The sequence below is a fragment of the Chaetodon auriga genome, chromosome 7, assembly GCF_051107435.1.
Source record: "Chaetodon auriga isolate fChaAug3 chromosome 7, fChaAug3.hap1, whole genome shotgun sequence".
NCBI lineage: Eukaryota > Metazoa > Chordata > Actinopteri > Chaetodontiformes > Chaetodontidae > Chaetodon > Chaetodon auriga.
The window spans coordinates 23,293,243-23,315,425 of record NC_135080.1 but is presented as its reverse complement, the minus strand read 5'-3'; the positions used below and the strand labels follow the sequence as shown (position 1 = coordinate 23,315,425).

Here is a 22,183-nt window from a genome sequence, read left to right as displayed (position 1 = left end):
CTTCTGATTAGTGACTGACACCAGACATAAAGACATTGTCTGTTAACAGCGTCCATTATGCTCACTGTCACTCCAAATTTTATAGTCCGTCGGTCAGAAAGATAAATGTTTAGTCAGCAAAGCCAGGCCGTGACACTGGGAGTCAACAATTGGATACATTACAGTTTATCTGATTGCTTCTTTATTAGTTGATCAAATCGGCACTGTCCACAAAGGCACTTCTCTTTTGTTGATGTGATGCAGTTGATGTTTATCTCTCACCCCCAAACTCTCTCCTCCTCTGTGTGTTTTGCAGATTGCAGAGTGGGAGGAGATGCAGCTTGATGAGCAGGTCAACTTCAACAACTGCAAGATCGACCCCGCCCCGTTCCAGCTGGTGGAGCGCACATCGCTGCATAAGGTCTGATTGTAAATACAGCTGTTCAAACTCTGTGTCCCGAACGCTCGGTGTGTGTCTTTAGTTCGGTCTGTGTTTTAGTTTATCCACACTGATAAAAGAAGCTAAATACCTCTGAATTCAGAGTGATTCCTGGGGCACAACAGTTGCTTCAATTATGGGAACTAGTGAGTCAGTACTTATTCCTTCATTTAGAAAGCAAGTTTATTTGTATAGCATCTCTCAACGACAAGACTGTTCAAAGTCCTCTGCATAAACATATGTAAGGGCAAAATTTCAAAGAAACACAAGCTGATATAAAATGATGGATATAATACCAAAATAGCAGATTAAAAAATAAGCTAAAACTGAATAAAACATAAAGCAGGAGTGCAGAGCAGTGCAAGATGTGCATGTGTGTGCATGTAAATGTTATTTAGTTAAAGACAGTGATAAGCACAAAAGTTTTAAGCCTTGATTGAAACAAACTGACAGCTGGAGCAAAATCTCCAGTCTTCAGGGAGTTTTTGGCTCTGTGATGCACCGGAAGCCAACTGGAGTGATGTGCTCCACTTTCTTGGACTTCTGTAAATTCTGTGTTTTACATCAGCTGCAGCTCAACTTTTTAGAAGGACTTGTAATCACACCACTGCAGTAGTTGATCCTACTAAAGATGAAAACATGCACACATTTCTAAATCCTAATTTGTTCAACGCACTCAGTGATTGTATGTATGTAAATCTGTGTTCCATCCGCATGATTATGCTAAGGTATTCTGTTGTTTTCCATAATCTGAGCGAGTGCATGTGTGTAGATGGTGAACAGGAAGAGGCCCAACAATGGAGCCTTGGGGAACACCTCATTATCACTTAATGTGTAATTACTGATCCACACAAGCAGATGCCTATCCTTCAAACAGCGATGTAAAGTGATCAGAATTATGCACTGAAAATCAACAGTCAAATCATTCTAAGCTGTGGTATAAATTATGTTTTTATACATGGTTCAAACGGCTTATAGTCACACTTGAAAAAACAAGTGTGACTGTGTATACATGTATGTATACATTTTCTATTGGGACATACAGTGTTTATCACACACTTGGACTCCAGACATAGACAGAGGTTTCAGTTATATTATATTAACATCATTTTCATGTGACCCATTACATATTAATATAACTCTCCATGAAAGTTCTGCAGTCCTGTGGGTGGAGGAGTGGATGGTTAAAGGTTAACAAAAGATACTGTGGCTGGGAAAGCTGTCAAAAAGCCTTCTGTTAAGGTGACCTAAGTATTGGGGTGAGGACATCAGAAGCACTTGGGAATTGAACTGCCACCAGTTCCAATACTCTGAGTACTCCTGCTGTGTGTCGAGACAATGAAGGAGCATGCAAACAAGTGAAAAGAACACACACAACGTTGAACCAGATTTATTTTTTTTTTACTGCAGCACAGTCGCCCCTGAAAAAGCTCTGTCTCCAGCACACACACACACACACACACACACCTCAATGTTGAAACCACTACCACCACTGTTTCTGGCTTGCCATCTGCTGTGGCAGCACCTAATGCTGTCCATTCATAATGCTACCTTTCTCTCTCTCTCTCTTTCTCTCTCTCTCTGGGCTTTGTGTGAATATTCTTTAAACATTTAAGAGAGGGATCCTGCACCAATCCATCTCTCTCCCCTCCCTCTGCTGCATACTGCCAAAAGCCAATACCACGCACAATCTCCTTCAGCATATTAAACACTGCCCGCTGCCACTGCCGCTGCTGTATACAGGCATATGTTGCTGTGTGTGTGCCTGTGTGTGTGTGTGTGTGTGTGTGTGTGTGTGTGTGTGTGTGTGTGTGAGAGAGAGAGAGAGTGAAGTTATTCTCTCTACATCTTTCCCTGCTCTCATGCTCGGTCTCTCTGGATATAATTCCCATTTATCCCATGCTGTTTACTGGTGTTGTTGTTGTTTTCTGTGCACTCTTTCGTAATGGGCCAATCTGTTTCTTGGAATATTTACATGAGAATGTGTTGCTGCAGTCAGCTGCTGTCAGTTCATACTTTCATCATTTTGTAGATTCTCATCAAATAAAAGAACAGCTATTGCATATATTATGTACAAAATAAATATCATTAAAAGATAAAAATAAGATAAAACACGGTGACAAATGACAGAACAGCTTCAGTGCTCCTTGTCATAGACTGTCCAAGATCCCTCATTTGGTGGTCAGATCATGGTGGTGAAATCCAAAATCTCTCATAGGTGTTCAGCTGGGTTGATCTGGTGACTGTGGCGTCTACAGAATGTGACTCATGTCATTTTTATACTCAGCAGAACACTCTGTGCCCTGCTTTTGATATGTTTGATTTGATTTTCAAAATTAATGAGTTTTTGTCTCATTTAGCTCGTGTAGGAACAATCCAGCCATGCAGGTACTGTTGAGCTAATGCGCACAGATTTTGTGAGATATCCATTCATAAGGTTTCTCTCTGTACCCAAATATAATCAAAGGGATTGCAGTTTAGTTTGTTGTAATTTGGCTCAGTCGACCCTTTAAAGGTGCAACAGTATCAGTTTTAAACTTCATTATATAAGCTGGCAAACCAATTCAATCAATTACCACAACCATTCAGTATTGGAGACTATTTGTAGCCTCTGGTTCTGGCAGTGCTTCTCTAAATTAACAACATATTTCCAATAATACTGTTCTTTTGTGCCAAAGGTTTTCACTTTCTGATTGAAGAGGACAGACACCATGTATGGTCCAATAATGTGGTGCATTGGGGGTCTGCTGGTCTAGCTCATATTTGTTTAGAGTCTCTAATGTCTCACATTACCCTGCTGATGATCAATTGATTCTATAATGTTATTTGCAGCACTTTTAATCAGTGAATTACTCTTTAAATAGATGTGAATGGGCTGAATTGGAGGTGAACTGACTCTGTCCCCAGAGAGGCTACTATATCCTCCTGTGGGGAAACTCTTTGACAGATTACATTACAACTGGTCCCGGCCTAAAAACACTTAACAATCTTTTTCTTGGCACAGCTTCCGTTTGCTTGGCACAGTGGGATCAATTTCAGACGTCCCAAATGCCCATTCTGGCTAAACAGAAAGTCCCATTAAACACTAAATGGGTCTAGAACAAAAAGTCCAGTTGGCGTCAGTCCTGCAACCTTTCTGATCCGTCGCTGAAGTTTTTGACCTCTCGCTCGTTTTGTTTTTAGCTCCACGCAGCCCCAATCCTCACGGTAACTCTAGTAGTGGAGATAAGATTAAATGAAACTTTAATGATCCCTGTGGGGAAACTGAGTCATTGCATCAGCAAATACAGAACTAATAGGGCAGAGACTATAAATAGAGCAAAACGGGGTCATAGAGACATGTAAAACCTAACAACGCAGAAGCTGAAAGTAGAAATGTAAGAATAAAGACATACATGACACTAATGGCACATAATGACAACCCCAGTGTTCACAGAACATTGTTCTTTTTGTTATGTGGACTGCATGGAAATGAGTCATATTGTTTTTTGTAAATGGCAAATAAATGAATCACAAATGCACCTACAAAAAAGGTTAAATTAAAACGACTGGCGCTCCTTCTCTCTAAGTATGATATTGAACACCACTGCACCATCAGTATAGGCTGGCTCAAAAGGTTATTTAGCAGGGAGCATTTGGGGATTCACCACTTTACCTTATCTTATGTAAATGATGAAGTTAACTTCAACACTATCAGTACAAATTGGTCTTGACGTCCCTTTTATATCTGAGACTTGGCATGCTTTAACGTCTTTACCCTGCATTTGACCTCATTCATGAGACAGCTGTCACAGGTTAATGTGTGGTCAACACATTAGTAGAGTCTCAAGTCTGCAGGTAGAGTTCCACACGCATCTCTGCAAAATATAACATATGATAACATAGAATTACAAATTACTACCAAATAAAGTAGCGCTCCAGTTTATCAGCCAGCTAGTTTAAAGCTAGATAGTCACGATGCCGGCGTCACTGCCTCCGCTGTGGCTCCTCTGTTGAGGAGCTCCCTCGTGTACCAAATGAAACTGCTAATGAAGGCTGGAGCACTGTGCTGTGTTCACGGTGCCCTCTGAAAACAGTCACTGAGAGCAGCGTTGTTACGTGTCAGCTCCACTATACAGTCAATCCTGTATACCAGCACACCTCTACATTAAATGAAAAGCCCATCGCCGGGAGAGATGCCGGTTCAACAGAGCCGAGCAACATTTGACTTGCATTCAATCAGAAAGAGGGACCTGAAGAAAGACATTCACCCATTCAGATCATCTCTTTACTTCTTGTTGTGCTCCCTGTCTTTGTGTTTGGGTTCCTATTCTGTTAATCCTGTTCTATATTTCACTTTGAGTATTTGGTGTTTTCCCACTAACACCTAACTGATACACTATTGCTTTTAGCACTTTTTCCAGATGTTGACGATGATGTGATGTCTGATTGGCTGTTGAGCCTCTAGATTCTGTGCGTTCTTGTCCCGATGAATAGCTTGTGCTTGAAACATGGTTCCTCATTGCCCCACAGTCAGGTTAATAACAGCTTATTTATCCAGTCTTTTCCCTCCTCGTGCTTTGATCAGAGCATACTGTACATAGCTTCAGTGATTTCCTCTCAGATTAAACAGGTTTCCACAACCTGACCGAGCTGAACGTGTGATTAGTTGAATGAATCCACTGTGAATGAAGTTGTCAGTGTTGGCTAATTGAAGTCAGTGGTGCATTTCCCTCATTTTCTCCTTAAAGCAGTAACTCGGAACAGTGTTGTCTCTGGTTTATACTGTTCTTAGTGTTTTACTGATTGTTTCCAACCACCTCTGCTGTTCTCCTGCAGACCCACACCATCTTCTCCCTGCTGGGCCTCGACCATGCCTACGTCACCAGCATCGGACGCCTCATTGGGGTGGTTTCCCTGAAAGAGGTGAGACTCTTTTTAGGGTGTTTTCTTTCGCATTTTCACATAGTTATTGTGCATATTTCATCACTCATTTCATCCCTCCTAAACCTAAACTCACAACCCAATTTTCTATCAATTTGTTTGACGTCGAGCTTCATGTGAAAAGTCATGACTGTCATCATTTACACAGGCAGCATTTTCACTGCTTTCTTAACTGTAAAATCACTGTCAATAGCATCAGGAGTGCTGTCACCGTTCTGTACACACACACAAAGACATTTCAGTCAACTTTAATGATTCCTCCTCCCTCCGCCTGTTATGTACTGTGACAGACAAAAGGCTGCTTAATATTGCTGTCTTTCTCTATTGTCTCTCTGTCTGTTCTCTGCCTCCCTCCCTCTTTTTCCATCTCGGCTGCCTCACAAACAGCTGAAAACCCCTCACTCTCTGTGAATTGGCCAGGAAGTGGTGAGAGGATTGTTGCTAAGTGCAGCGCTGCTTGCCTGTCCCTGACATTTAGGCTTTTTTGTTCTGCGTTCAACCAGCAGACAAAAAACCCAGCCAAGGCAGATAAAGCCCAGCCTCTCCCAGTCTGCCTGTCTGTCACACAGACATGCTGTTATATCACAGCCTCGCTGGGCCGTATGGAAGAGGAGAATCACAGGGAGATGTGTGTGCGTGTGTGTGATTATAGTGCATTATTTCCACCCTACGGCATGCACACGCTATTCTTTTCAGGGCTGCCACAGCAGCTGTAGCACCCAAATCCTTCACCTTATCAGCCAAATAACAAACTTGGCCCGGCCAAACAGAAAGCTCAGTAATACTCTCTCACACAGAGATCAGAGAGGGAAGGGATGAAAGAGGCCGTAGAGAGTCGCAGGAAACTGTCACACAGCTCCAATGTGTTTCTTTCAAATGTATGGATAATTAGGTTTTAGAGGTCATATGAACCCAGTGTGTTCTGATTATCAAAAACACAAGATGGCCATGTTTTCTTTTTCACTAAATAAATTACAAATCACACTTCGCTCTGTGGATCAAAACAGGGAGCACCTCATGCCTTCACATAGAGACAGAAGGAGGAGGTTGGGATGTCATTTGCTAAATGAACATTTCATGTTGTAATGGAGAGGGATGTGTACATATCCTTCAAGTAATACATAGAAAATGAATTGATATGCCCTTTTCTGTTGACATTGATATGATGCAGGATTGTTCACAGGCATCTGATTCTGACCTCCTAACTGTAAGCACCTAGTGGAGGAACTGCTTAACCAGATATTTTAAAGCAAGGGGTTGCATGGTGGTGATTCTAGGATTCACAGGTGTAGGCTTGTCTAAACGTAAGGGGTATGTGGACAATGGTAAGGGGAGTGGGACGGCCCAGGGCAGGGTGCCAGAAAACGTCCCTTATTTTCCAAATCTCAATGTTGACAAGTTGACAGGTAAAAACTAGTAAGCAAGTCGAAATAGATGCTCAAATAAGGGCTAGTTCATTGAAATCTAGTTTAGATAGTTAAAGTGTAAATGGCTGAAATAGAAAGCTAGAATTCATGGTCAAACAACTGAAAGGAATAGCTAACACTGGTAGACTCGGAACCATGTCTATATTTTCCCAAAAATTGGTACCAAATTACATAGTTCTTTTCAGGAAATGGTCAAGAAATTATTTGGAATTAACAGATAAAAATGAAGCTTTACCGTTTGTTTTAGTCGGTGGTTCTATATCCTAATGAAACAAAATAAAAATACAAAGATAAACATGTGTTTGATTGAGTTTCCTCTTAAAGGACTTCAGACATCAGGAAGTCCTACAAAACTACATTTTTAGACAACCTCCTAAAAAGTCTCTTTGAATCCTGATGCTGCTGATCCACACCACAGACATGCTTTCAGGCAATAGTTGGTGTCATTTTACCAAAAACATTTGCCCTGTCAGTTTTAGCCATCTTGATTTCCTCTTATGAATGGTCAGTTTTTAAGAACATTTCTAAACGCAGGCTGTGGCAGAAGCAGATCTGACCCTGTGAGTGGACATTTTTTGATCTGCTTTGGTTTCTGATGCGTGCAGGTGGCGAGGGGAGCTGCACAGATTAATAAATGTGCAGTCATGTCCACCTCTCCTTTTTCCTCTGCTCTTACTCTGTGAAATGATTCAGCAAACGGCAGCAAAAGTCACACTGACCCCCCCTTTCCAGCGCACGCTAAACTCTGACCGCGAGCTTTCCCTTCATTTCATTTTGGAAAAGAGATTCCAGCTCAAATAGAAATGGCTTGTGTGCCTGTGCATCAGATTGTAAACTACTGACATGATGTTGCACTGTAGAGCAAGGCCAGGACAGCGCCGGGGTTAGCAGTTCTATTTCCACTGGGGCCACCCATGCCAGAGCTGTATGCAGCACAGCATAACAAGGGACTGTGGGACAAAAAAAAGAGCCTTACTTTATTTTTTCTTGAAACAAAAATACTACCTACTAATTCTAAGCTGATCTTGCTTGTATGATATATACCTGTAGTGTGTAGATACAGTCAGTTTTTTAGTGTTTGTGATACAAAATGCAATGCTCAGTGGAAATGAAAAAAAAGTTGTGGGTGGTGTGAAACAGCTCCAAAGAGGAAAACAAAGAATACGCATTAGAAACCTTAAGAAAGACATTTTGATGTCTCTTTGTTAAGTTTAATTGCTGCTGCCGTTCTAAAGTTGCAGCTATTGTAGAATTTGTTGTCGGTCTAAAATCATTTAGCATGTTCATTATTTTTTGTACACTAACCACTAAAACATCATGCTATGCCAATTAGTATGTAGTATAGATTAGGGACCCATTTCAATTCTTTGTAGGAATGTCAGTATCTCAAAAACAAGACAAAATAAACCACTTTGCTGTACTAGAATCAAGAAAATGTCACATTCTATTAAGTTTTGGTAATAAGATGATAATGGGATTTTTCATCCATGAAGCATCCGGTTGGAAAGCTGCTGATAGTGTTTTGTGTCCCATTGAAAGCTTCTGTGTCCAGCATTTTGGACACTCTGGGAGTCCACTTGGACAACTTCTAGTGATACTATTAAAAAAAAAAAAAGATGTATCAGAAAGCAGGGCCCTTGAAAGCAAGACTTCTGCCATCAGAAATGATCCTATAGGGCTAAAATCACAGAAGAAGTCTACAGATTGAGGCTTATCTAAGCATGTTTAACAGTTCAATTCCATTTGCATTGACAGGTGTATGGAAAACTGATGTATTTTATATTTATTTATATAATGCTGTGTTGAGTTTTCACAATATAGGGATTGATTTTCATCTCCAACACACCCAAGAAATGTGAGCAAGTATCTTTCAAAGGCTGCTGACAAGCACGTCTGTGTCCCCAGTGTAGACCAAACAGAACCGCGTCCATTAGTTCATCTTCACACCATAAAAGTTCCACAGCTGTATGCAGGCCAGAGGTCACAGACAGCTCAGTCCAGCCTCTTAAAAGTTGTGGTTAAAGCATAAAAATCACAGTTAGCTTCATCGTTGCTACCTGCCTGGATGCTCTTTGTGCCTTCCTCTCTAACCTCTCTGTCTCCATCCAGCTTCGCAAGGCCATCGAGGGCTCTGTGACAGTGAAAGGGGTGAAGGTGCGTCCTCCTCTGGCCAGCTTCCGGGACAGCGGCACCAGCAGCAGCGAGAACGAAGCCACTGAGCTTCACAAGCTGTGGGATCGCCACAAGAGCATGTCGCTGCCCCGTGAACACACCCCCTCCGAGTCTGACGAGAAATCCCAGTGAGGGAAAGCAGAGGAGGAGGAAGAAGAAGAAGACGAGCAGGTGGAGGAAGAGGAGGAGGAGGAGGCAGTGAGATCTTTAATCCCCCAAAGCCACAAACATGCAAAAATCCTCAGGGCTTAGGATCAATATTTAATTCTGGAAAGAGTTCTACTGCTACGCTCTTCATATGTCCTCATGTTTCTCCTCATCTACTCCTCTTTCTCTCCTCTGTCCCCTTCACTTCATGGACCCACCAGTGCTCTCCCCAGGGGTTTTGCACTAACCAAGCCAGACACTCCACGGCAGAGTGGAACACAGCTCCACCTGTGCCCTGCTCTCCATCCACCCTCGGGAACCCACAGCAGAGAGAATGTGGATCGGGGGGGGGGAAAGACGTTGTTGGTGGAATCCAACACGGGACTGGGAACGGGTTGGAATCTTACAAAAAGGGATTTTTTTTTGTGTATCTGTAGAGTCGGGATCAAAGTTTCAAGGGTTAGATTTTGGAATGCGTCTTCCACTTGAGTCGAGAAATTCAGCATTGGTGACGAGGAAGAATAATGTATGCCTGTACTGTAAGTGTGAGCGTATGAGACGAGAAAACGTGAGCGTGAATGAGGAGGAAGGTAGCAAACGACTATGTCTCGTACGATTCTTTTTTATTGTCTTTAGAACATATTTCACTCTTTGTTTTCCAGCTTGAATACTTGTATTTCCAACTGATCAGGTGGTCTGGGATTAACTGGAATTTGTCATCGCACCCACTGACATGCGCTGGACTAAGGGGACAGATGCCTTAGCTTTCTGTTTTTTTTTCTTGCTTCCATTATTCCTCTTTTCCTCGGTCTTCTCATCTCTTCACTGCGAGTCTTAATGGTCAGGTTGAGAGTACAGTCTATGCAAGCAGACATGCAGTGCGGGCAGTGATGGAAGCACCTGTAGCCCTTTTCATAACCTGCACTCCTTTCATGCTATATCTACGGCCTTACATCACACAGACACACAGAAACACACGCAAACAAGACAGCGGCGATGCACTCCGAGACTCGAGCTTTTCTGCTTATCTAAATATAGCTCTTAATAACCGCTCCAGAGAAGGTTGGCGGATGGAGAGGGCAGGAAGCGAGGGAGAGGCGAAGAACAGGGAGCGAATGGATGGCTGAAAGAATGAACACATCATTACCTAACCAGCTGCTCTGGGCCCTCTCATCAATCTGCCTTTGATTTCCACGTTAGCTGTCCTCCGTTCCTATCAGACACAGTGCGCCCCCCCCCCCCCCACCACCACCACCACCAGCAGCTATATGATGTAATGGTCCATGGCTGAGGCAGACGCTGTTGTCAACATATACGGCACCAGGTGACAGCGTCAGCAGCTTGATTAATGCACACCAGTAGCTTGAGTGGACTGAAGCATGATCCAGTGAGATTAAGCAATAGAAAAACACTAAAGGAAAAGCACATCTGACAGAAAATGAGTGCTCAGAGGTGGAGTTGGACCATTTCAAACTGGCCAGTGTAAGTCGAAGTGATGTTAGACTCCAGCTCCTCACCTAGCGCGGCTCATTGATAAAACCTGGAACTTGAGCCATTAATGTTTTAATGACAGCATGATTTCTGATTCAGCAAGCGGTCTGACATGATGGATAAGGTATACATACTGTGTATTTAATAATTCATGTGGGCCATAATGCTTGAGGCTTCTCAGCGCGCTCTCTGCACCTCGACTGGAAAACATTGATTTCTTTTCCCTCTGCTCCATCCCTCCATCTTTTCCACTTCCATATCTTACTCATGTGGGCTACTGACCCCCAATAAATCCTGTACGACACACTCCTTTTTTTTTTCATCTTTTTTTAATTTTATTTTTTTGAAAATGGATTTCCACTACTATCTACAGAATGAGCTCTACTGTCTGGATGCCTTAAATACGCACTCATAGCCCTTCATAGTGGTTTTCAGCCTTTGATCTACGGCATGGATTTATTTTTGGTGGTGTCTTGTCTTGCTGCGCGCCACTGAAAGTAAAAGAGACAGTAAAATAGCATGGCTTTGCATGATGGAGTGCATGTGAGATTTGTTTTATATGATCCAAATGTACCAAAAACAAAAGCTTGACGGAAATGAATACGGGACAAGTGAATGATGTCGTGTCTTTGTATGTTTGCCATCTCGTGCCTGTATGTTATGTGTCTTTACAGTATCTTATTTTATACTTCTCGTGTCACATTGTTTCACTTTGATTGGCACCTTCCATTCATCCAATGAGCTTTATTCATTGCCTGTTTTTAAACTGGGGGATGGGGTCTTTGGGTTAGCAACGTTATGCGTACAGATTAATATATTTAACATCGTTCCTGTAATATAAAATCATAATTTAATGTCTTAACCAATCTTAACTTGTTGACTGTTCTCTTTTTGAAAGAGATTTGGGGGCTTGTTTTATGATATTTGTATGTTGTTTTTTTTCACATTTGATGATTTTACAGTTTGATTTTAATGCATAATCCTTTTTTTTTTTTTAATCTTTTGACATGCTGTCTGATATATTTCTACTTTGTAAGACATTTATTTGTAAAGCGCAAATAACACTAACAGGGCGAAGGCTCATGAAGGCTCACAGTGGCTGCCTGATAGGAAAGCAAAAAATACATCTGATTGTGAAACCAAGGGAAGGTAATGTTGACGGGACCAGCGTGAGGTCTGTTGGTGACATGTTCATTCCACAAGTGCCTGCATCAACTCTTCTTTATCAATAAGCAATCGACACCTAAGTGTTTGGATCAGTTTTTTCAGTCATACGCATGTAGACGAGGCACTTTTCACACACACACACACACACACACGTACACAAATATGTAAGCGGGGTGGATGATGTGTCAGCGCGGTGTGCAATTATCACCATGGCAACCTGTCGTCGTCACAACCCCCCCATCTGCTTGCCCCAGGGACTGACTGCGATCCACTCGTCTGATTTGGTTCTGTTCATTTGTTTGTGCTTTTCATCGATTTTCATTATTCTGCCTTCTGCCAGAGCCGTCGCCTCCACAGACGTTTCAGAATCTTTCATCTCATTTGCTACCAGACAGATATAGACCGAGGTAGATGCATATTTATTAGTCTGTATTAATCAAAGTAGAAGTTGTAAAATTTCTTGTTTCTCATTCTTTTTATGAATGATCTACTTGTAGGTAATCGATTTGTGCAATAACGGTCCTTCATCTCACTTTGTAACCCAGTTTTAATTGATGACATGAATGCAAGATAACCTTATTTTTGTAAAGAAACCTGAAAAGTGTAAAAAGATGTATGTATATGAGGAGAACCGACGCTCACACAGGAGCTTGCGTGTGATAAAGTCATGTTTGAATGGTGGCTTAAGGGGGAAGGTTTCCCAAAAGCCTCAATAAAAGCTATCAGAGTCTCACTAGAATCAGCATTAAGATGTTCAGCGACACTGTTTGCACCTTTTTAAGGTGTTTAGCCTTTGTTCAAGAAGAGAAATAGCTTCGACTTCTCAGTTTCAGTTTGGGAAACCTTCCCTGTGTGGTCTTAAAAGGCTCTGTGGTGAATCCTGCTGCATGGACTGTAGCTGGCGCTCTCATACAAGCCCCCCCCCCGAAGCACTGGCGCTGAGTCAGTTTTATCATGCTCCTCTCTATCCTCTCCTTTAGTCTGAGGAGCTTTGATAAGACCAGATCCTCACATCAGCTGCTGAGGGTTATCTTTTATCCACTCCTTAGGGCTCTTAGGGACTGTACATTGTACATACTGGAGGCCTCCACTACCCCGAGGGCCAAACCAGACAGAGCTGAACAAAATCCAGAGCTATTTTTCACACGGAAAAATGAAACATTGTTTTGTATATCAGGGATGAATAAATGAGATTTTAACAAACGAGTGTGTCGCTGAAGATGACTCTGTTTTGTATCTCTGAGGACTTGTGTTATTCTGCAGCTGGGATTCTTTCCTCTCTGTCCTCCTCTCTCCCTTCAGTAACAGCTGGGTAGCACCTGGAGTGTTGTTTTTGTGTTCCGCTGATACTCCCACTGGGGAAGCAAACGCAGTAATGCCACAATAATGTTCAAATTAGTTCATTTTCTCTCAAATCTTTTTAAAGCAGAGGGAGTCAAAAGCTTTATGCATTTGTTCGTACCCCTGCATTTTGGTCGGATGAGAGGTCCTGCATAGAGACACTACTGCCATGTCCGTATTTATACCCTGTAATTATGCCCCAATCCAGCTCACTGAACAAGGAATAAATTGTTCATTTATTACTATACATTTGGAATTTGTCAAATCTTATTTCTTTGACTTTTTTTTAAACAGAAAATTAACAAAAACACAGATTTTGTTTCGACTAACAAATTGGGCTGAAACAGACAAGAATATATTATCTACATCAACTTAAAAAATGTTGTGGAAGGTGTTTATCAGGTCTACCTAATGGTGACAGGAGGTTCGAAAAGAGACTTTTGATGAAATTGATGTATTTCAGCCATCAGCTGGCAACAAATGTACAGGCTTAGATACAAAAGCAGACACTAATTCAGTTTAATGAGACTCTCAGTCTCTCTGAGCAGTGTTCTGTCCACAGGAAGATGGACGCATGAAGTGAGTATTGTTAAACTGAACCCAGATTGCTGTGTACCAAAAGAGCACTACACTGATTTAGCATTTCAGTCATGTAACATTGCGGACTAAGAATGGTTTATAAAAAGGAACACAACTGATGCAGCTCATCTGTAGATCGTTTTTATTCCATACTTTCATCCTTTAAATCCTGCTGCCAACCCACAATGCAACTCAACCGCTAAAATCAGTGGGGATCCCCTTCCTGAACTTTGAATTTTCAGCATCTTGCATGGCTGCTCCACCACTACAGGTACGTGAATGCGCGAGTGAAAAGGGAATGATGAAGGAAACAATGTGCTAGAAATTATAGTCTATTAAGAGGGTCCAGCTGTGAATGAGGACGCAGAGAGTACCTCCAGCCTCAGGGTTTTGTCCACCTCTAAAAGAGTGAGTTAGACTACCTCATGGTGCAATTTGGGTCCTCCAGCATGTGAGCCTTTATGTTTGATACAGCTGTTAAAGTGATATTAGAATGAAAAATCCCACAGTATTGAAGTTATTCAAGTCAGTTTCACGATCGCAGCTCTAAACTCAACTGCTTCCCCTTTGGGAGTGTTAACTGCAACAGTTCGCTCTGTGATGAACTCTCAACCACAACACTTTTCTGTCCATCTCAGCGTGGTGATCAGATGTGTTTGTTTCTCTCTCAGTGTTCTTCTGTCCCCTCCTTCTGGTGCATCCGCATTCACAACTCACACACACACACGTACTCCATCCTGTTGTTTTGCTGTGTATGAACAGGAAGAGAGCATCTGGACTGTAATGGGTGGAGAGTGCAATGGTAAAAGCTTAATGAGCTAAATGAGTTCATTCGTTAAGTAGGCTGCAGCTCCGTCCCTCAGTGAGTTTCAGGTGGGAGCACAAGCTTCTCCAGAGACAGGATGAGCCGTGCCTGCACGTGTGCGTCTGTGCTGTTCACATCACTTAACACTTCTGTGAAGGTTCTGTTGTGGCTCGTACCTATAATCCACTCTAATCTAACTGCCAGTTAAAAGCAGTAGTGATGTGACTCTTGAAATCCTTTGCACAAGGAGGTTATGAACATGTGTGTGAGGGCCTACTAAAGTGTGTGCAAGTCCTCCAAGACTGAGACAGAAAAGTCTAGAATGAGTTGGTGCAAAACAGGGCTGCTGTCGCTCATGTGCATTGCAATGAATGAGGTTAGAAACACTTGAGCGGCGTGGAGCAGAGTGCCATCTGTCTGCGCTGACGCCACCCTCGTTTCTGATGAATATTAAATAAAGGTGTCACTCGAAAAAGTCTTCCTGCCTCCCAGTAACTGCTACAGTGTAGGAAGTGCTTGTCGCACTTGGAGACTGATTGATGTAATTGCTGGTAAGAGGTGCAGACGGGCCAGCCGCACTCTGTTCTCCGTCTGTGTGGGTACATATGTCTTCATCAATGCCATGTCTCCCAACACGGAGAATAAAATGTCAAAAAAAAGTATGCTAAGTACATCTCTGCTGTCTGCCAGTCTGCACACAGACCTGCAGATATAATGGGTTCACATCTGAATTATTAGTACAGTGTGATAATGATAAGGATTCAGAATAAATCAGAGGATCTGTCATTAAACATCAGGTCAGAGTCACTGCTTGGTTTTAGGTTAAAACTCATAAAGAAGGCAAATTTTAAGACAAAAGGAAAACTGTCTTAATTTTGTAGGTTTGACCTTCACTCTTTTGGCTATAACAGCATGTTACTCACCAAATAAACTGCAGACCACACTGGTCATGCTTGTTTCTTGGACATTAGGATGTTATTATAAAACTCCAATAATAATAAAGAATTCCTTTTTGAATACTATTTAAACCTTCAGTCTGTTTAAGGATTGAGTCATAAGCCATAATCAGGGAATAAAGGGCCTCCACAGGTTCAGTAATGCGACTAAGAGTGTGAGCAGACCCAGGTAGAGGAGAGGAGTGTTGACAGATATGAGATTTCATTTTGCCTCTGTGGAAAGCCTCGCGTCAGTCCAGTTATCTTGATTATTATCAATGGCTCATCTGTTGCTGCTAATATTCACCCATTTATTCCTGAAGAGAGAAACACTGGGAGCTCTAATTTGTTGGCCTACTTTGTCAAGATTTAAATCAAAGTAGAAGTTGTTTCAAACAAACAAATTCTCCCTGAGTGTCGGACTGTGTGGAGCGATTGCCAACACAACCCACGACTCTGAACTGGCTGAATTTAGCTTCTAACAGTGACGGAGAGCGAAAAACTTAGATTAAACAAACAAGCATCCCAATTAACAAAAGCTTCTTATACATTTTGTAAAAACATCTATTTATTGCATGTTGAAGAAAAGACTGAATATTCGTACAACTTAGTTTGACACGACAGACAAAGTCAGCAACTTGCTGCTGGTCAACAACTTCTGACGTAATTTATGAACATGAAAAAAAGTGACTGTTCAAATAAAATATTCCTAAAGTGAGTTCAGGCTACTTCTTATAAGAAAAACGTGTAAAGCCACTGTGTGTAGGATTTGTAAGTAACTGACTTTGGCACCCTCCAGTGGTGGTATGGAAAAAGATATCGTGCCAGGCAGCGACCCCTACCCCAAACAACAAAAACCTTTCATACTGAAACAATGCTAGGTGAGATAACATGAGACGCACTATGAAGCCAGAGGTCAAAGGTGAGCTTCGCTGCGGTAGGTGGGGACACCCAGAGGCTCCAGCCCAGCTAGCACTGTGGTCCGGCGGACACTCACCACCAGGGTACCATCTGGGTTAAGGGTCCCACTGACTGACAGGGGGTCCATATCCTCTGGGAACAGGGACTTATGGGTGAACGTGTCACTGACGCTCCCATCGTCGAGTACCTGAAGGACAGAGACAGAGTGTTTGAAAAGGTGGAGCTGTGGATGGAGGGATTGATCTGTGGAAGGAGGGCAAAGCTGTTGAAAAGGGTTAAAGACAGATGATGAAAAAGAAAGGTCATCGAGCACCAGAGGACGAGAAGAGAAAGTGAGAACAGCAACAGGGCCGAGAAAGGCGTGAGGTGCAAGAAAAGAGGGTGAGAAGCAGTGAAAGAGAGAGAGGTGAAGAGGTCAGTGCTGCTCAGCTGGTGGAGAGAGAGAGAGAAAAGGGAGGAGAGGGGGAGGAAATGAACGCTGACTAGTTCTCTGTGAAGACGTCTTTTTGCTGTTAAAGGCCTTTAACACGAGTTGAACGATTGTGGATTTTTGCCAATTTGTCTGCTGACACTTGTTCAAATGATCTTCCTGCACCGCAGCGGAGGCTCTCTCTCTCTCTCCTTCTTCTTCTACTCTCTCACCTTTTAAACATGATTAACATCAAGCTGTGAGGGAGGAGAAAGAGAAGGCAGGACGGGCAGCAGGCAAGCTGCAGCTTGTCTGCTGATCAACTGACAGACAATTTGACATAATGGACCTGATGCAGTTTGTCTGATTATATATTTATTACAGTACAGATCAATTAAGAGAAGATGCAGATATTGCTTTATTATCTGCAGAGGTATGTACAGCAGGGCTGCAGCTGTAATTTTCATTCATGTTAAGTGGTTCCCAAACTTTTGTCTCATATTGTCCACCTGTGACCTCTCATCATCAGCGGGGGAAATTACATTTACTAAAGTACTTTTCTTCTGTACAATTATGAAGCTCTTGTACTTTCCTTGACTATTTCCATTTTATGCTGCTTCATAATTCTGCTGCATTACAGTTTGGAGGCAAATACTGTGCTTTTCACTCATTTTCATTTTGTGACAGCTTTATTTACTCCAGTGGTGGGGAACCTTCGGCCTAGGGGCCCTAAACCACGCCAGACCATTTGAGACAATTCATGAATGCAAAAAAGAAATTACTGTCTTTCAGCGATGAAAGAAAATTGCATAAGATAGTAGACTCATACATTCTTCCAAGTGGTCCCTGAACGCAACACACGTAGCAGTTGAATTCACATCAATGCATCATGGCAGCTGTCAGATGGAGAGTAGTTACATTTACCCAACATGCTATAAAGCAGGTCATATTAGTAACATTACAATGACTTGTTAATGCATCAGTAATGATAATCCAGTGGTATAATGTTGCTAATAACATAATAGTTGATGCTCATCAGAGGTGACGGCCTTTGAATGGATGTTGGGAGCAGTTTGACCACATGTTGATAAGTTTAAAGTTATATAAAACAGAGAAAAGCAAATCCACACAAGAGAAGCTAGATAAATGACTCTAATAACACAATTTGGAGTTTCTGTTGAATTATGTTCTGCTGATCAACTAACCAATTAAATGGCTCATCATTTCAACACCAGTATGAAGCATCTGTTGTTGCATTTGTGTTATTAATGTTAGCAGCAGTCATTGTATTCTAATGATGGCTTTAAGCAGATTTGGTTGATGATTCACCTCTGGTTTTACACTGATTATCTGTATTTTAATTGTGTGTGTGTGTGTGTGTGTGTGTGTGTGTGTGTGTGTGTGTGTGTGTGTGTGTGTGAAAACACATTTGAATCATGTTCACATATGCTCTGCGAGTTCCCACTCACACCATCAAAAACACACCTCTACTAATTTCCACTCACACACACAAACACACCTTCTGGGCGTGAATGACGACATGGTGGTTGTAGGCCATCACCACTACGTCATGTGGCTCAAACTGGCTGACATCAGCTGACATGTAGTAGCTATCTCCCAGACATCGCACCCCACCACCTGTACTGCTCTGCCGGCCTGTCAGAGCGCCACCAACAGGAGCTGCAAAGTAACAACACAGGAGGTTTGTTTCTGACAACATCTGGAGGTGTGAGAGAACATTTAGAGCAGTGACAGGATGTTTGGTTAAATGATGGATGGTTACACGTTTCAATCCATACGTACAGAAAATCATGGAAATATGATGAATGGAATGTTGTGCAATATCAATAGGAATGATATACAGTACACACACACACACACACACACACACACACACGTGTCTGTGTCTTATTTATTCATTCATAGAATGATTGAACACTCTGGGGCTCTATATATGTTATTGCATTTTGTATTTTATGTTCGGAGTACACCTCAAAGGCCATTAAAAGCCATGCCAGACTGAAGCTTCAGTTTTGGCTGTAAACTTGGTTTACTGCCAGAGGAGACTCAGAAGCAACATCACACACTTGTGGCTCCTCTTTTTTACTTGATTTGACATGTGAGTGCTGAAATATTCAGTCAGCAACATTAAATTTTAGGTCCAGTTATTGATTATGCATCTGCATGTAACGTCACAGCAGTGATAAACCTTTTTTTTTATTGTGGTTGTTTCTGCGTCATGCAGCAGCAGAACTGTTCTAACACTTCATATTAAGTCTTTAGAAGCTCCTGTGTTTTATATGAACACTCCACTTTTTTCACCTTGCCATTAGTTCTTTATGTGGCCCGGTGGACTCCGTCTGGAGCCACACAGGCTCTTTTCTCACAGAGCACAGAAGCTCTTCCCACTCTGCCTCATTACTTTCTCAGAGCTGCAGGTCTTTTTCTTCTCTATGGAATTTTTCTTTCAATCAACCCACCACTGTAATGTGAAGTATTAATGCCTCTTTCCTGCTGGTGGAGAAAATGAATGAAAAAGGCTGTACCCTATGCTGCCAAGGTGCCCATGAGCAAGGCACTAAAGCTTCAATTGCTCCAGTAGAGCTGTTAAGCATGATGATGTTAAAAAAAAAAAAAAGGCTCAGTTAGCTGTTGTTGTATAACTTTTTAACAAAATACTTGAAAACCTCTTAATCAGTAATTCATCCTCAGTAATTGACCCCCACAGAACAGCAATTCAATCATAGTTTGAAAACTGTAATTTGGCATGGAAGGCCTGTCAAGCTTTGGATTTCTCCACATGTTAAGTGTTCATGTAGCATTAGTAAGAATGATACTCCATCTGTAAAGAGCTTTGAGAGCAATGTCTATTTCTGGCCTTTCCAAAAGCAAGAAGAAGAGTGGAAGGACCGGACAATGTGTTTCTAAGCTCAAATTTATTACCTTATTACCTACGGTTGAAACTGTGTGTTACTTCCATGGTCTTCCAGCGTGGATAGATTAGATAACTATCTTATCATAAGGGGGTTGTGTTATATACTCAATGTGTGGAAAGCGGGTCCTTGATCAGAGGGAGGCAACCCCAAAAATATGACCCAAAATAGCTTTTCATTTGCCAAACACCTCCTGATCCTAAAAGACTTTTCTCTTATCAATATATAAATATTCTGTCACACTGTATGCTGTACATGGAGCTTAGCTTCGGTCATTTCGCGCAATATTATGCATGCAGCCATCAAGGGCATGTTTAAAGGCACAGTAAGCAGTTCTGTAGAAAGTTGCTTGATTGATGAGTGTCATGATCTCAGCCACCAACTGGAAAAAACAAAGATATGTGACAACCTGGGAATGAGACTCAACAGAATCACTTACTGCACCTTTAAGATGTTTTTACAGGATTCAAGGAAACCAGTCACCTGGAAACATTAAAAAGTAAGCTGGGGGGAAAGTTTTCAACCAACTCATGGAGCTAACATGAGCTGACATGTAGTTAGATGGCAACATATGCCAACAGCAGTATGCCTAGTACTAATGTGGGCTTAGTTATCAGTCAGTTCCCTTACCGCTGTGTCCATATGAGGATCTGCTGTGCCTGCTGAAGGGGGCCAAACAGCTGGGTCCCCCGGGGCCCTCGTCTCCAAACAGACTGGAATGATCAGCGGAGTCAAGAAACGGCTCAAAGAGGGGATCCAGGGAATCGGACGATCCGCCCAGTGAGCCATCCGACCGATAGGAGCTGGAGGTGCTGTAACGTGACGATGAGCGGTAGGATGTGGAGGATCTGCAGCTGGAGGATGTCAGTGATGCCATAGCTTTCACACTCGCACTAAACACTTAGAAAACACACTCCCACTCTCAATATGCCCCAGCCTCAGAAAACAAGACCTTTTCTCAGATTTGATTTCTGTTCCTCCTCAGAATAAACACTGACAAAAAGCAGTCAAAGAAGTGGGTTACCGAAAGTAGGTTAGACTCTCACTCATCGTGGAAGGGTCTTTGTTGTGGGTTTTTATAAAGCCCTTGTGCATTGTGGGTAAGTAGAGCACAGTGTGGGCTCTATAGCGTTCTTCCTTTAGCCATAAATGGCAGTTTGTCCAACCACTGGTGCCAAGAATGTAACGGACAAACTGATAAGGAGTGAGGACCCCTTCTTATTCAGACACACACACGCACACACACACACACACACACACACACACACACACACAGCAGAGATAAGGCTGGGGGGGGGCTCTTGGAGATATTTCTAACATGTGGTCAGAAATAGAAGAGCGGTGAGTGGCCAGGTCGTCCGTTAGAATGACCGAGCACACAATCTGAAGACTTTATCAATAATGCAAGAGAAAATTGGCCATTTAAGTTCTGCTTACCTGCTAATGGAATAACAGATACACTCTAAAGTTCAAATCTGAAATGGAGAGTGCTTCCTGCGAGAACAGATTCAAGGCCAAAAACCCCAAATGTGCAAAATGGGTTTTAGTCTGACAAAAGCCAAAGTGTATCAGCCTCGCTTGACCTTTACGTTCCCTCTTTAAAAGCTTTAATTGAAGTGACATTTGCCTATTGACAACACAGATGTCCTCATTGCTGCATTTCAATGATGACATTCAAGACTGCCATATTAATACTTTTATGGTATGTGTGCTGTATGTGTGTGTGTTTTATTGGAGGATGTGAAAAATGACATTCAGCAGCACGTCATTTCACCCTTCAGGATATTGTCGCCTCAGTTTGTAGCAGGGATACTTCATACGTGAGCTATAAAGCTTCAACAATCCAGTTAATACAAGCAGCATACATCAACATGACAGTTACAATTTGTGCTCTCAGGTGAAACACTTGTATTTGTCCTTGTGTTAAATATTATGCATTGATGAATAGCACATAGCATATTTATCAAATGGCTTTTCAAAATGTAGTTAAAAAAATTCAGAATGAACTGAAAAAAGTGCTGAATAATAGAAAATAGATGACTTTTTAAAATGTAAAGACTCAGCTGTCTCCCTCAGCTCACAGTCAGTAGTGGAGGAGTTCATGTATTCAGCTGTCCTGCCAAAGGTCCATTGTCTCCACTGGGAGTAGCTGCAGTCTCTGGGTGGCACACTGTGGTCTCCAGAGGCCAGCGCACAGTATCTGTCCTGACCTCTAACCGATGCTGTATCTTCATGAGGTGCGCAGTTGCTGAATGCAGAAAAGAAGGAATGATGACATTATGTTAATGAGGTAAAAGTAGATAAGCTGCAGAACAACTGAGGGGAGAACATCAAAGAAACTCCTTTTACCAATTTTTGAGCATCAATTAATCACTGTCAAATCAACCATGATCCGACAAATCCTCTGCAAACACCAAGGTCAAGACCAGCAACTGCAGTGTCTTACATGGATGTTTATTTAATCCTTTGAAATTCTGGAAATGTGGCTGTTTGCACTGGATTAACTTTTCTTGGT

General features: G+C 42.1%; 2 protein-coding genes across 8 annotated transcripts in view; one reads left to right on the top strand and one right to left on the bottom strand.

Moving 5' to 3' along the window:
• Positions 1-13,331, top strand: part of LOC143323221 (chloride channel protein 2-like) — a 140,456-nt gene extending 127,125 nt beyond the window's left edge. For 6 of the 7 annotated variants that reach the window (XM_076734955.1, XM_076734954.1, XM_076734951.1 and 3 more), the window contains 3 exons: positions 296-400; positions 5,237-5,323; positions 8,878-13,331. In XM_076734955.1, coding sequence (XP_076591070.1) covers positions 296-400; positions 5,237-5,323; positions 8,878-9,072 — 387 coding nt within the window. In that variant the 3' untranslated portion in view covers positions 9,073-13,331. Of the gene's footprint in view, positions 1-295; positions 401-5,236; positions 5,324-8,877 lie in introns of those variants that run through there. The other variant, XR_013077393.1, reaches the window with a different exon arrangement.
• A 2,990-nt stretch (positions 13,332-16,321) lies between these two features.
• Positions 16,322-20,545, bottom strand: hspb12 (heat shock protein, alpha-crystallin-related, b12). The gene is made up of 3 exons (XM_076734573.1): positions 20,299-20,545; positions 18,255-18,415; positions 16,322-16,513 (listed from the first exon to the last, which is right to left on the bottom strand). The coding sequence occupies exons 1-3, from the start codon at positions 20,543-20,545 to the stop codon at positions 16,322-16,324; spliced, it is 600 nt and encodes a 199-aa protein (XP_076590688.1).
• Between the last annotated feature and the right edge of the window lie 1,638 nt (positions 20,546-22,183).